At 40.9% G+C, this 15,069-nt stretch overlaps 1 protein-coding gene across 2 annotated transcripts in view; it reads left to right on the forward strand.

Moving 5' to 3' along the window:
• Nucleotides 1-208: 208 nt before the first annotated feature.
• SCG5 (secretogranin V) overlaps nt 209-15,069 on the forward strand; it is a 36,414-nt gene continuing 21,553 nt past the window's right edge. Inside the window, exons 1-3 of one of the 2 annotated variants that reach the window (XM_033952400.1) lie at nt 209-261; nt 3,301-3,379; nt 13,816-14,048. In XM_033952400.1, the coding sequence (XP_033808291.1) occupies nt 13,823-14,048 (226 nt within the window). In that variant the 5' untranslated portion in view covers nt 209-261; nt 3,301-3,379; nt 13,816-13,822. Of the gene's footprint in view, nt 262-3,300; nt 3,380-3,595; nt 3,761-13,815; nt 14,049-15,069 lie in introns of those variants that run through there. The other variant, XM_033952399.1, reaches the window with a different exon arrangement.

The following is a 15,069-nucleotide window of genomic DNA, read 5'->3' on the forward strand; positions in this document are numbered from 1 at the left end:
AGCAATGATGGTTCCTCTTCATAATAGTCTTACCTTCTCATGATTTATGCTGAAGCACTGAGCACACTAAAATAACACTGGTTGATTAATAATTTTTTGTATTATTTTGATTTTCCTTTAGTGGTTTTTATGAACAATACTGCATGGTGGTTTAAAGTGATACAGGAGGATGCAGTAATACAACATAATATTTCCTTATTTTGTTTAGTGTTGCAGATGATAAAGGCAACTCTTGAAGATTTCTTGGATTTGGGGATCAGTGTAAGTGTTGAAACCAGCTGTACCCCAAGGTGTTTGACCTGTGATTTTAAGAGGCAGTTCATAGCTCCAAAAAGGGATTTTGATGTCAGGTATATGACTACTTGTGTTAGGGACCAACAGGAGTTCTGGGTTTGTTTTGGTTTCAGAGCTTCTTGTTTATATACCATTTTTTTAATTGCTTTTAGACAGGGCTGTAGGTAAGTCTCAGTGGGTATGATTAGCTGCCCATCATATATGTAGATATAGAACTGAATAGCCATCAACCAAATCAGCTAGGCTAGTGATTTGAGATGGATACTAAATGAAAAGTGACAATGGATCCTTGTACCCCATAAGCCAGTGCCCAAGGTGGCAATGAGATGCTGCCCCACAGGTAATAAACCATATAGACTGTTGTCTGATAGGATCTGAGCCAAGCATATACAGTGCAACTGATTTTTGTCAGTTGTGCTAGTTGATATTGTGGTCCACAGTTTCAAAAACTGCTGAGAAATCAGCAGAACTAACAGGTGAATTCACTGTCAAAGTTTCTATGGAGATTGATTACATGGATAAAGTTCAGGTCTGAATCCAGATTTACAAAGATCCTGCCAGTTTCTTTTAGCCTATTGTTGACTTGAATGCAGACAGTTTTTTCTGTTTCTGTAAATGGGATGTTAGATACTGGCTAGTAATTTGCACTAAGAACTAGATCTAGAATTACTCACCCTCTTGTCAGTTCCTGAACCAGTTGCTCCATGAAGTAATCCTTTGTCATCTAGGAACTTTACCGTGCCCTAACATTACATTTATCCAGTCAATATTGGGTTAATAGAAATTCTGTTACATTTCCTCAGGTGCATTAGGTGTTAAATCCAAAACAGCGTCTTGCAGAAGTGTGATATACCTTAGCTTTCAGCACCTCCCACATTGTCAGTACAGTATTGTGCCCCCTTCAGTTTTTCCTTCTGCAAGGGAACTGTGCTGATGTGTTTTTGATCTGTTCTGCTTAATTTTTCTTTTTACATCAAAAGTTTGCTTTTTTGGTGTCTTTGGTACCCTGAGACAGCTTACTTATGGGTTCTTTGCCTGGGAAAGGACGCAGGTTCTGCTGAGCTGGACTTCAGCTCTTAAGGGCAAGCCTTTGGGTAGACCTGGGGAGCCAGTCTGCTGTGTGTTTTCAGGGCTCGGGGTCCATTCCCCTGGTTGCTAGCTTCCCTTCTGAATTATTTCAGAGTCTTAAGCACAGGCTGAGGATGCCCTGTGTAAGAACACTTGGAGTATCAGAGTGCTAGCTGCATATTTCCTGCCCCCATTGTGCTTCAAGGTTCTCTAGGGGTGAAGGTCTTGGGGTCAATCTGACTGGCAGCCCAAAGATTTAAAGGTTTGGAGTTGTTTTGACAAGTTTCTGAGGCAAAGAAAAAAAAAAAGTAAAGTAAAGTTTCCTGCTCTGCCGGGCATGGAGGACCAGCACATGCGCAGACCATCTACAGATGGTCTGTGCATGTGTCTGAATCCCTGTAGAGCAATCCGGGCAGTCGGTTGGAGGCGTGATTCTGATCGCCCTCATTTGCATGAGGGCAATTCGTGAATCAGCCCCCTTGGCTACGGATTGGATTGTTCATGGATTGGATCCATGGCCTTAGTGAATCTGGGCTTTAATCTGTGAACATTCCAACTTCGTTGTCACAAAAATCCTTGTTCCACTGCTCCACACAGCTCCCTCAGGTGTAACGTTCTGATAAAAAAAACTTGTTAAATAGCTTACACTTGCTCACCCATTGATCTTTCACCAAAAAATGGCACCTGGATATAATGCCTATGTAAAAGTTTCCTGAATTAGAAAAGGTTCAAAAAGTGGCCAAGATGATAAAGGGGATGGAACTCCTCTCGTATGAGGAAAGATTAAAGAGGTTAGGGCTCTTCAGCTTTGAAAAGAGACAGCTGAGGGGAAATATGATTGAAGTTACAAAATCCTGAGTGGTATAGAATGGGTACAAGTAGATTGTTTTTTTTACTCCATCAAAAATTAGAAAGTCTAGGGCACACTCGAAGTTATAGGTAGATACTTTAAAACCAATAGGAGGAAATATTTTTAAACTCAGAATAGATAAGTGCCTTTATTTCCTTCCTTCCTCATCCTGTATCTTACCTCCCTTCTGCTAGGTAAGCAACACAATAGTAACTATAGATGTTTCATCTAAACTAGTGTGGGGGTCTTGCTTATCCATACATAGTCAACGCTCCACACTGGCCATGGTCCAACTTCTGTAGATGTTTACTGCTGCATCACTGCCCTAGAGGAAGGGAAATATGCCACTGAACATCTCATGGAGCAGAGAGAATAGGGAGAGAAGGAATGAACACCATGGTGAAGGAGAAAAGCGGGATGTTAAACACAATGGAGGGTAAAGGAAGGGAAGGAGAGGAATGCTGGCCACTGCAGGGTGAAGGCCTTGATCCATAAACACACAGCTGAAGGTCATCATATACCCTTGGAGTAGGTAGGTACTTTCCTTGCATTTTATTATTTATGGATTGTTCCAAAATGCATACTGTTCTGTATAGTCAATGAAATGGACAATTGGTTTTAAATAAATTTCAGCCAGGTACTGTGAACCACAATGGCAGGAGTTGAAACTTTTTTTTTTTTTGTTTTAATCTTCCTGCAATGCCAAATGTAAGGGGTGCTAATGGATTGCATTCAATTATCAAATAGAAAAAGACTTTCTGTAAAATGAGGCACTTCTACTTCCTGATTGATGAACTAGAATGTTGTTTAAACATTGCTTTCTCCTCTCCCTGACTAACCTGCAAAATATGCTTGCTTTCTCCTCTCCCTGACTAACCTGCAAAAATAATATAAAACAAAAAACATTAGTTGGTACATTTGGATAAATCAACCATTCATTATTTTTTCATGTAAAGTAACCACAGAAAGGACCAAGTCCTATCCACTTTCTCTTTCCCTAATGTTCCCTCAATCTGCCCCTCCCCCATCAGAGTACATAGGCTACCATAAACCTATTTGCTATTTGTGTTTTATTGTTTTGGCTTCAGAGGCCCTAAGGCACAAAAAAAAAGAAAAGGAGAACCCATGGCAGAGAAGACCAGATGTGGTGAAAGGTGAAAGGCACAGGTATTAAATTCAATCAACTAGCTCAGCTTCAGTTTATCCCCACCTGCTGTCTCTCATCTTCAGAGAAAAGGCAATGGTAGGAGCAACGAGAGAAGTATGAAGAAGAAATGGTGACGTCAAGGAGCTTGTAGCCAAGGCAACAGAGTCTGCCTTCCCATCACCTGTCGTCAGAACTGCTGACTAAGATTTCTCCTCCTTTCTGCTTTTCATGGTTATTGCACTCTTGCTACTGCGCTTCCCTTTTTAGTCTGTGTCTTTGGTACATTTTGCTTAGTTATACTCTCTCCTTGTTTCAGTACAATATTGCTCATCCTGTCTGTCTCCTTCCTCTGCAAATTTGTATAGGTCTGTCTTCTTGCTGACGGGCTCCATTTTCATTTGGTAAGTAAATTTTAATCTCTGCATTGAACCTTCTTTTGAGTGAAAAGAATTCCAAAATGCCCATGTGATTTTTGTCTGTTATCTCTGTGCAAAATAATGCCCTAGAGCCTAAGGCACAAAGGTTTCAACTAGAATTTCTTTATTTAATCAAACACAAAATAGATCTGTGTCGGTGGGGACTTGTTTTCTGTAGATGTTAAAAGCAAGCAAGCAAACAAAAAAGATACGATACCAATGCAACACGAGATTTACAGATTCAATTAGTCTTTCCTGATTCCACAATAAAATAATGTGCTTATTATGTATTAACAGAAATGGGGACTTGTTATTGGGAAAAATTAGGTAAGAAAATACATCCAAAATAATGGTTTTAATCCAATAGATGCAACTTTCAATTTTAGTACAAAAATATTCAGATAACATTCTTATTTCAGAATCTATTTTATTATTAAAAAAACAAGTAATGCACCCTATGAATTCTGTGGGTGCCCCACTTGTTCAGGTTATTACTAAAATAGTTACTGCTTTAGCTCATTAAAATATGTATCTTCTTGAAGCTAGACTAAAGGAGATAATCTTTTATTTTATTTATGATAATGTCTGAAGCATGATAATTCCATATCATCCAGTTTGGAAAAAATGAACATTTTAATAATTTGCCCCCCCCAAAAAAAAACGGGATCAGAATAGTGTTTTCCCTTAGCTGGCATCATATTTGGGTAGTGTCCTTGAAAGATATAATGCTATCCACTCAAATATAATTTTTCACAGAATCATCATAAAGATACATAGAATGCATATTTGTATAATTTCAACCACGTTTACTCCTTCATCTTTGCAGGATTAAAGCTTTAGGGAAGTTCCCTCTCTTTCCCTTTCTTAAAGGGCCCTGAGCAGCAAAGTTGAAGGAAAGAAACAAAGAATGACAGTTAAACCCCTGCCTTTTAAACCACTCTCCAAGTGTCTAGACATGCACCATGAAGGCACTGAACTATTGTAAGGTTTGATATGGGTCATCTGGTATTATTGTTAATGGCTTAGTCCCAAAACTGGAACTTAGCTCCAGAAATTTAATTTGTAAAAAAGAAAAATCTGAATATCTGTGGATTAACAGACAAGGTAAACCTCTTGAATGCCTTCCAGTAGTTAGAGGCTCTATAACGAATAGGAAAAGTGAGAAATATGGGGGTAATTTTTGATGATGCCTCGTCTTTTCATGATCGCGTCCCTCGTGTGCAGGCTTTGGCCTTTATCTTAGAGCAGAAAAATTTAGGATCTCTTCTACCAAACTGTGCTAGCAGTTCGTAGTGCTGTGAGCTGCGCTGCTCCCAATGCTCATAGAGTTCCTATGAGTGTTGGGAGTAGCGTGGCTCTCTGCGCTAAAAACTGCTAGCACAGTTTGGTAGAAGAGGCCCTTAGTAACATTAATCTATGCATTTTTAACTATGAGATTAGTCTCCGGCGGCCTTCCCAAATATTAATTAAAATGTTTAAAACTGCAGAGTATGGCAGCTGAAATGTTTTGTTTTATGTTTGTTGGTACTTAATGAATATACTGTATATTAACTATATAGTTTACAAAGATTGCAATCATAACAGGTTAAACACCTCATCTAAACACGATTGCAAAACAGCTCTCCAAATTCCTCCTCCCAGCACCATATCGCAAAACTCCAGGCAACGCATTCCAAAGTTTAGCACCTGCCTCTCCCATCTTGGTTGCATTGGCTATGTCAGTGGAGTTGAGTAACCAGCTTCATGACATTCATGATGGCTGCTTATCTAAAACACAGTAATAGTCAGGCTAATAGGGTCTTAAGCTAAGGTCAGCAAAAGCATTCACATTTATTCAAGAAAAAAAGACCTTACAGTAACATCTTTATATAGAGCGTCATAGACCTCAGTGGTGTAACTGTGAAAATCAAGTTTCAACACACACAGTGTATTCTACACCAAAGATCATCATCGGTCCAGAAATTTTTTTCAAAAATGCTTAAAGTGAAATTTTCATATTTCTATTTATTTAGGAAAATTGCACTTTAAGAACTTTTGAAAAAAAACTTTTTGGACCGATGACGATCTTTGGTGTAGAATATACTGTGTGTGTTGAAACTCTATATAAAGATGTTACTCTAAGGTCTTTTTTTCTTGAATAAATGTGAATGCTTATCTAAAAAACAGAAAAGCACGTTTCCAATACCTGAGCTGCAGATGATTAGGAACTGTTCTTTAATTTACTCAGGGCTGCGGGAGCAAAGGAGCTAAACTGCCATAGTGGATGATGTCACTTCCTCTCTTAATTTTTTTTAACAGATAACTACAATGTTACTATTGACTTTTTTATTATTATTATTATACCAATACCAAACAGCTAAATAGTGAGTGGGTCTCTATAGAGCAGGGGTGTCAAAGTCCCTCCTCAAGGGCCGCAATCCAGTTGGGATTTCAGGATTTCCCCAATGAATATGCTTGAGATCTATTAGCATCCAATGAAATCAGGGTAGGCAAATAGATCTCATGCATATTCATTGGGGAAATCCTGAAAACCCGACTGGATTGCGGCCCTCGGGGAGGGACTTTGACACCCCTGCTATAGAGTCTATGGGTTAGATTCACTAACCTGCCGATCGTGCCCGATCCGTGGCAGGCCGACTGATTCACAACGGGTCAGTATTTAAATGGGGGCAATCGGAGGAATGCCCCCTCCAATCACACAGATCGCTAGTGAGCGATCCTGAAGCATGCGCAGACCATCTTTGCCTGTAGATGGTCTGCGCATGCTTACAAAGCTGCAATTTTTTTTTTCTTTTAACTTCACTTATGAGCCTGTGCTTTTAACCCGCGGGTTAAACCCACGGGCTCGCACTACAGGGAATGGCAGGAGAGTTGGGGCAACTCTACACTCTCGAGGAACGTAGGGAGAGGGGAGACATGATCGAGACATTTAAGTACCTCATGGGACGTGTCGAAGTGGAGGATGATATTTTCTTTCTCAAGGGACCCTCGGCCACAAGAGGGCACCCGCTCAAACTCAGGGGCGGAAAATTTCATGGCGACACCAGAAAGTATTTCTTCACAGAGAGAGTGGTTGATCATTGGAACAAGCTTCCAGTGCAGGCGATCGAGGCAGACAGCGTGCCAGACTTTAAGAATAAATGGGATACCCATGTGGGATCCCTATGAGGGTCAAGATAAGAAAATTGGGTCATTAGGGCAGAGACAGGGGGTGGGTAAACAGAGTGGGCAGACTTGATGGGTTGTAGCCCTTTTCTGCCGTCATCTATGTTTCTATGTTTTTCTATGAGAGCAGGGTGGCTAGTCGAGGCAGAGAGCATGGTGGATAACATAGCCAATTGTTCAGTTGTGTAGCAGACAATTCCAACTCTTTTCATAACATGCACAAGAAAAAAAACTAGTGTCAAAATATTAGGCACAAAACTTCCTAAATGCTGGCAAAACACACTGCAGGAAACAGAGAGCAGGCGGCGAGTCAGGCAGAGAGCAGGAGGTGCATCCGGAAAGGATGCGAATGGTCCCCAGCAGTCATTTCTTATTGATCGGCCAGCCCAGTTGTTGTTCAAGATTTTTGTTTAGTGAATTGCTGCATCTTTGCATGCCTTTTCCCCTCAGTTGCTTGTACAGATTGGATTGGATTGGAGGATGATCGGCACACAGGTTAGTGAATCAGGTCGGAGGAAAATCGGGTTGCAAACTGGTCGGGACACCTTAGTGAATCTGGCCCTATATAAAGGTTATTCTCTAATTTGCTTGCCTCCCCCTTTGAAGTGAAGAAACAAAGAAAATTAAATCCTAGAGCAAGATAATAAGCAAGCTCCTTAAAGGAATGGAGAAAAAACTAAACTAATCCTTTTCAGTCAATTACAGAAACTAGTTAACCCAGCAACTTTAGAACAAAAACTCTTTATATAAATCAGGCAGAGCACTGGATATAAAAAGTAGACAGAACTAAATTAGTCTCAGCTTGCAATGTTCTCCTCAAGCTAGGCTGTAGATTAGGTAGACTTAATTGAAAGGGATAATGGATTAGGCACAATATAGGAAATGCCACCCTTGGGGTGGGAAGCATGAGGGCAGGCTGGGTCCTAAAACATTTCTAAGGCTTATATACCATGTTTAATATGAATACAATCTCTAATTCTGTGTTCTAAAAAGATTGCTTTAAACTAAGCTTTTTGTCAATGCATATCTGTGAATTGCTCCCTAGGATTTTGTTTTACTTCTAACTGTAATGATAGTGAAGGATGATACCAAGGAGTTTTTAGGTTCCATTTCTTGAGTTGCTTTGAATTACTGTACAATGTTATGTATGTGCTATTTTTATGTATGTTATCTTGGAAACCGCTAAGACTCTAGGCCAGTGGTTCTTAACCTTGTTGGAGGTACTGAACCCCACCAGTTTCATATGCGTGTTCACCGAACCCTTCTTTATTGGAAAAATAAAATATGATTTTTACAAATTCAAAACAAAGGTATACAGTGAGGGAAAAAATAATATCAATTTTGAAAACAAAAAAGTTCTCCTATATTTCGAATAATAATAACATAATAATGAAATTTACTGCAAATCAGTGTGACTTCTGCTGTTGCCTCTCAGAGACCAGTTCAGAAATGCGCGGCTTTACCTTGGCAAGTGCCACTCTCATGTCATTTTCGCAACAAAGTCTGTTCCTTTTCTTCGTTTTTATGTCCAGCATCCTCGAAAAGGATTGCGCGCTATATGAGTCGGAGGTGTGTTTTGACCTCCGCCGAACCCACGAGACTGACTCACCGAAACCCCTGGGGTTCGGTCGAACCCAGGTTAAGAACCACTGCTCTAGGCGGTATTTAAATTTTTTAAATAAAAATAAATAAATTTACACAGTAACAGTAAATGATGGCAGATAAAGACCCACACAGTCCATTCAGTCTACTCAACAAGAAGGCCAGAGCCATGCCCACCACTCTGCTTGGGCCCGAGTCACTCGTGCTTAAACACTGGTTGTCAAGTCTCTATCATGCCAAACATGATGGGGAAATGGGGTTATAACCGACTCCAAATTTTGCTGACAGTATTCATCTTACCAATCAAATTGTCTTCCCCTGCCACCTGAGCTGCACATCACCCTCACAAAGTGATCTATAATACTGGACTTGCAAAATTTCACCTGTCTTTTGCCATTTGCAGGATACAGAATATAGAAGCCAGTTCAGCACCAGCCTTAGGTCCCCCATATTGTCAAATCATGCTAATTTACAGCTGAGACAAATTCATCAATTCAAAACTCTTCTGACTCGCATCAATTTGATTAAACTTGTTCATGCTTTTGTTACAAACAGGATTGATTATTGCAATTCTTTGTATTTGGGACTCGCAGTAATCAATCAGAGGAGATTCCAACTGGTTCAAAATGCAACGGTGTGTTTAGTAGTCAATGGAAGAAGAACAGCTGAAAGACTTACATTGGCTACCTGTTTCAGCTAGAATAATCTTTAAAATATTGTTTGGTTTTCAAAGCACTTTAAAAAAAAAAAAAAAAATACTCCTGCATATCTATCTGATGATTAGACAGGAACATCAAGGTCTTTGACAGTGTTCCATACAGGTAGAGTGCCATTGGGATGGGCCCCAAAGTTAAGGACTGGGTCAGTAATTGGTTGAGTGGAAGTCAACAGGCAGTAGTGGTCAATGGAGATCACTCTGAAGAAAGAGATGTTACCAGTGATGTGCCTCAAGGTTCGGTTCTTGGCAGTGGCGCAGTGAGGGTAGGAGGTGCCTGGAGCAGTGGCACCCCCATGCCATACGCTCACCCGCCCTTCCCACTGTACCTTTTTAAATCTTCACCAGTGTGAGCAGCTTTTCTGACCTGCTGTTTGTGCCGGCATTGGCTTTCCCTCTGATGTCACTACCTGGAAGTAATTTCAGAGGGGAGCTAGGCCAGCGCAAGCTGTTAGCCAAAGTTACTCGTGCTGGCAGAGATTTAAAGATATGGAGGAAGGGAAGGGAGGGCGTGAGGGGAGGAGAGGTGCTGGCATTCCCCCAAGATAGCACCTGGGTTGGTCCACCCCTTTACCACGCCATGGGTTCTTAGGCCTGTTCTTTTTAACATTTTTTGTAAGTGATATTGCTGAAGGGGCTCTCTGATAAGATTTGCCTCTTTGCGGATGAAACCAAAATCTGCAATAGAGTAGACACCCCTAGGACCTAGTGAAGCTTGATGAATGGTCTGAAATTTGGCAGCTAATATTTAATACTAAGAAATGCAGAGTCATGCATTTGGCCTGCAAAATCATGAAAGAATGGTGCAGTTAAGGGGGTAAAAAACCTTTGGGCACAAAAGAGGAGTGGGACTTGGGTGTGATAGTATGTGATGATTTTAAGGTGGCCAAACAAGTTGAAAAGGTGATGGTGAATGATACTTGGGTACATAGGGAAAGGAAGGCCAGTAGGCAACAGGAGGTATTGATGCCCCTGTATAAGACAGGTGAGACCTCATTTAGAATATTGTGTACAACTCTTGAGACCGCACCTTCAGAAGGATGTAAACAGGATGGAAATGGTTAGAGGAAGACTACTAAAATGGTCTATGTCATAAGGCGTATGGGGACTCCAAGTTCTCAATATGTGGAGGAAAGGCTGGAGAAGGGAGATATGATAGAGATGGTTTAAATACCTACTTGAGGCAAGTCTCAATTGAAAGGAAACTCTAGAGCAGGGGTCTCAAAGTCCCTCCTTGAGGGCTGCAATCCAGTTGGGTTTTCAGGATTTCCCCAGTGAATATGCATGAGATCTATGTGTATGCACTGCTTTCAATGCATATTCATTGGGGAAATCCTGTAAACCCGACTGGATTGCGGCCCTCAAGGAGGGACTTTGAGATCCCTGCTCTAGAGAGAGAGGACAGGGGATAACGTTAAGAGGTGATAGGCTCAGAACTAATCTAAGGAAATAAGTTTTTACAGAAAGAGTGGTAGATGCATTGAATAATCTCCCGATAGAGGTGATGGAGACAAAGACTGAATTCAAGAAAGCGTGGGACAGGCACGTGGAAATCTCTTAGGGAGAGAAGGAGATAGTGGATGCTGCAGATGGGCAGAGTGGATGGGCCATTTGACCATTATCTGCTTAGATGTTTCTATGTTTGAGGGGAAGATTCTCAAATGTTAGCAGTAAAATCTGACAGGCCGCTATCGTAGCCATTACTGTAATTTTAAAAAGGTGACTCATTCATAAAAAATCACACATGCAAATGAGGTTGGCGGAGAATCATGTAGGAATGCAAAATTTGCATGTGCCGATCACTGGTGAAAGCGATCAGCACATGCGCAGAATAAATGTACAAATAAAAAAAGACCCCCAAATCGAAGATTGGCAGGAGGAATGCTCACTCACACCCGCCACCTCCCCCCCCCCCGGCAGCGACGATGCCCACTGCCGCTGCTGCCATCAAGCAAACCCTCCCCCGACACCTCCCCATGCAGCGGGAAGGATGCCCACTGCCTCCCATCGCTATACAACCCCCTTGGCAGCGGGAGGGAAGCCCACTCCCTCCCCTTGCCACCGTCATATTCACAGTGACCCTTGTTTATGAAGGGGGGCCGGAGGGATGCCTCCTATCTCCAGCTAGCAGGCCCATTTCTTCAAAATGGTGAGCCTTTGCTCCCCGGTGCATCCTGGGTTGCGCTGGAGAGAGGCCTAAGGCTCTGATTGGCAAAGGTTGCTTAAGGCTCCTATGGAAAGGGCCATAGGTGTTTGGACCAATCAGAGCCTTAGGCCCCTCTCAGGACCCTAATCCAAACACAGTCTTTTGATAGTTTTCCTCAGTCAACACGGTCTGGCCCCAGCCAGACCTCAGAGCAAAATCACAGATGTTCAGCAACAGAAAGGAATATTGGCTTACCTCAGCCAAGCTGAGTATCAAAGGGTTGTAGACAGGGCACATACAGGAATCACCTCTTCCTCCTCCTTTCCCCATGGCCTCCCTGACCTAGCTCTGGCCCTGCCCTTTACACTTCCTAGTCTTTGCCTCCCTGGCTCCTTCTTCATGTCTCTCTTCTCCCTAAGGAGGAGCTACCTATATTAAGGTAGTTCTGACATTGTGAGGGAGTATCCAGCAGTATCTATGATGAACTCTAGTACAAATGGGAATACCAAAACATATAATTCAGCCGATATAGAGCTTCTATGAAAATTGAGAAGCTGCAGTGAGAACTGAATATGGGAACATGCAAGGATATATTTTGTCACTTTATTTGTATAATCTTTACAACAAAGCTAATTTCAGAAAAGCAAATTTGGAAGAAGAGAGCACTGATTTTAAAGTTGGTGGTTGAAATATAAACAACCTGCATTGTGGAGATGTCATAATGCTCATTGCCAGTAGTAAAAGCTAAAAGTCAAACTATGGGATTATAACTGAATATAAATAAAACAAAAGTTATGAACATAGAAAATGATGAAGATTTTGAGCTTGAAGGCGATAGACTAGAAGTTGTAAAGAGTTTTAATCTTTTGGGCTCTTTGGTAAACAAGGAAGCAACAAGTAGGGAAGAGATGCTCCATAGAATAACAATTGGTTGCTATGTAATGAAGGCTCTTGATAAGGTATTTAAAGGCAAGGAAATAACAGTTAAAATGAAGATCAGACTGGTCCATGCATTTTTTCCCTCAGTGGTCAGTTATGGATGTGAAAGCTGGAAATAAGATAGGATTGATTCGTTTGAACTCTGGTGCTGGAGAAGGATTCTGTGCATGCATTGACTGCCAGGAAAACTAACAAATCGATTTTGTCAGATATCAGACCAGATATGTCACTCAAAGCCTACGTGATGAAGTTACGCCTATCTTATTTTGGTCACACTGTTAGAAGAGAGAAAGATCACTAGAGAAGGACATCATATTTGGGAAGATCAAAGGAGCTAGGCGAAAAGGGTGACCTGCAACTAGGTCTCTCTTTGTTCTGATTACCTGCAATAGGCGTTTTCTGAGGACAGCAATTCTGATCACTGCATCTCAAAAAAAGATATAGCAGAATTAGAAAAGGTAAAGAAAAGGACAACAAGAATGATAAAGGGAATGGGCTGAATTCCCTAAGAGGGCTAGGGCTCTTCAGCTTGGAGAGGAGATGGCTCAGAGATATGATAGAGGTCTAAAAATATTGATTGGAGTGGAAAGGGTAGAAGTGAATCGCTTGTTCACTCTTTCCAAAAATACTAGGAGGCATGCAGTGAAGCTACTAAGTAGTATGTTTAAAACAAACTAGAGAAAATATTTCTTCACTCAACATGAAATTAAGCTCTGGAATTCATTACTAGAGAATGTGGTGAAAGCAGTTAGCTTAGCAGGGTTTTATAAAGGTTTAGCTAATTCCCTATAAGAAAAATCCAAAAGCCATTATTAAGATGGACTTGGGAAAATCCACTGCTTATTTCTAGGATAAACAGCATAAAATCTATTTTACTCTTTGGGATCTTCTAATTACTTGTGACCTGGATTGGCCACTGTTGCAAACAGGATACTAGGCTTGATGGTCCTTTGGTCTGTCCTAGTATGGCAAACCCACCTGACCTGCCTCTCCTTCAAGATGCATCCCCCCCACCCCACCCCCACACACACAATACAAAGCTAGATAAAAGGAACTGAGGGGAGCTGCAGAATGGCTTGTGATTAATTATGCAGGTCCATGAAAAATGCTGATTGTTCTAGAAAGCTCTGGGAAATCTAACTTCTGTTAAGCATCTATTTCAGGTTTGTTTAAAGTTGTAGTCTTAAAATGTCTCTTCTAAACAGAGTTAAGTCCCTCATATAAATTTCAAAAGTTATATAGTATTTTTGTCTGATGTTCAGTATTTTTCATTCTACAATACTTTGTATCTCAAGTCATCATGGCAAAGTCAAGGATATTAGAACATGTTTCCAATTTACTTTACTCTGGAACAGGATGTCTCACTCTAAAAAGAAAATTTGACTTAAGACAATTTATTTCTATTGGTTTGACTACAGTATTGTGCTTGATTTTACATCATGGTTTATATTTCTTTTTCTAATTATTTTACAGATAAATAATGAGTGCAAAAATTACCAGAGGTGTTATTTCAAATGTGATTTTTCTGCTGATTTTGGGATTGGCCCTGGTTTCTTGTCACGTTTCAAGGACAGCAGATAGAGTAACAGAAGCTGATATTCAACGCCTTCTTCATGGAGTCATGGAGCAACTTGGCATTGCCAGGCCCCGTGTAGAGTACACTGCACACCAAGCTATGAATCTCATGGGCCCCCAAAGGATGCAAGGTACAGAAGCTGTCATATAAAGTTACTGGTTGTTTTCTTGAATTAACAAATAGCTACTACTTGGAATTTTCATGTTTATCAGTAATATTTTTTTACTATTCATAGACTGTGCCTCTGTGCTGTTGTATGAGTTCACACCTCCCCATCTCCTCACCTTGTAAGCTCTCTACCCAGTACTATTCTCTCTACCGTTCCACCATCTTTACCTCAGTTCTTCATGTTGCCATACTGAACCTGCCCTCGCCCTGTCTAACTTCATCACAGCAGCCGGACTCATTCCTTGGTCCATCCACATGGTTTTCATTCACATGGTCTTTCTAAAATGTATATTTTGTTCATGTGATCCAGTTCCATTTTGTTCATGTGATCCAACTCCATCTTCCTCACTTAAAATTTCTGAGTGACAACTATTATCAAAGGTCCTACTGCTAATAAATACTAGCCTTTCATCTGGACAGATACCAACCTCCTGTTCTATTCTAAAGAAACCTTCACTGGATCCCCTAATCCCAGCCCATTACAGACTAGTATTGAATCTATGTTTTCTCTGTAAAGTCCTCTTTCATTTAAAAATCTTTTGCTCTCACCCTCAATCAGGATTCAGAGCCAGTGTTAGCATTGAAACATTTCTCACAGCAATACTTAGGGAAATTTATTCCCACCTTGACAAACATAACATTATTCTCGCTGTTTCACTTGATCTTTCTGCAGCCTTTGATCTGATTAACCATTCCTTACTACTATCTCACCTCTTGGCCTAATTGTTTCTGTTCTTGCTTGGTTTTCCTCTTTCCCCTCATGAATCATGAATTGCTGCCTCATCCACTGCCTCCATGTGGGTTCCCACAGGGATTGGTTCTGTTACCTCTTCTTTTCAATCTGTTTATACTGTAAAATCCCTTGCCACAATTATCCAGTTCAATAGTTTATCATTCCTTTTTTATGCAGATGATATCCTTTGACTTTTCCCCATTAACCCATTCAACTCCAAAATTAGTCTCCTCCAAGACTGTCTACACAC

This window comes from Geotrypetes seraphini, chromosome 7 (genome assembly GCF_902459505.1).
Source record: "Geotrypetes seraphini chromosome 7, aGeoSer1.1, whole genome shotgun sequence".
In the NCBI taxonomy this organism is placed as follows: domain Eukaryota; kingdom Metazoa; phylum Chordata; class Amphibia; order Gymnophiona; family Dermophiidae; genus Geotrypetes; species Geotrypetes seraphini.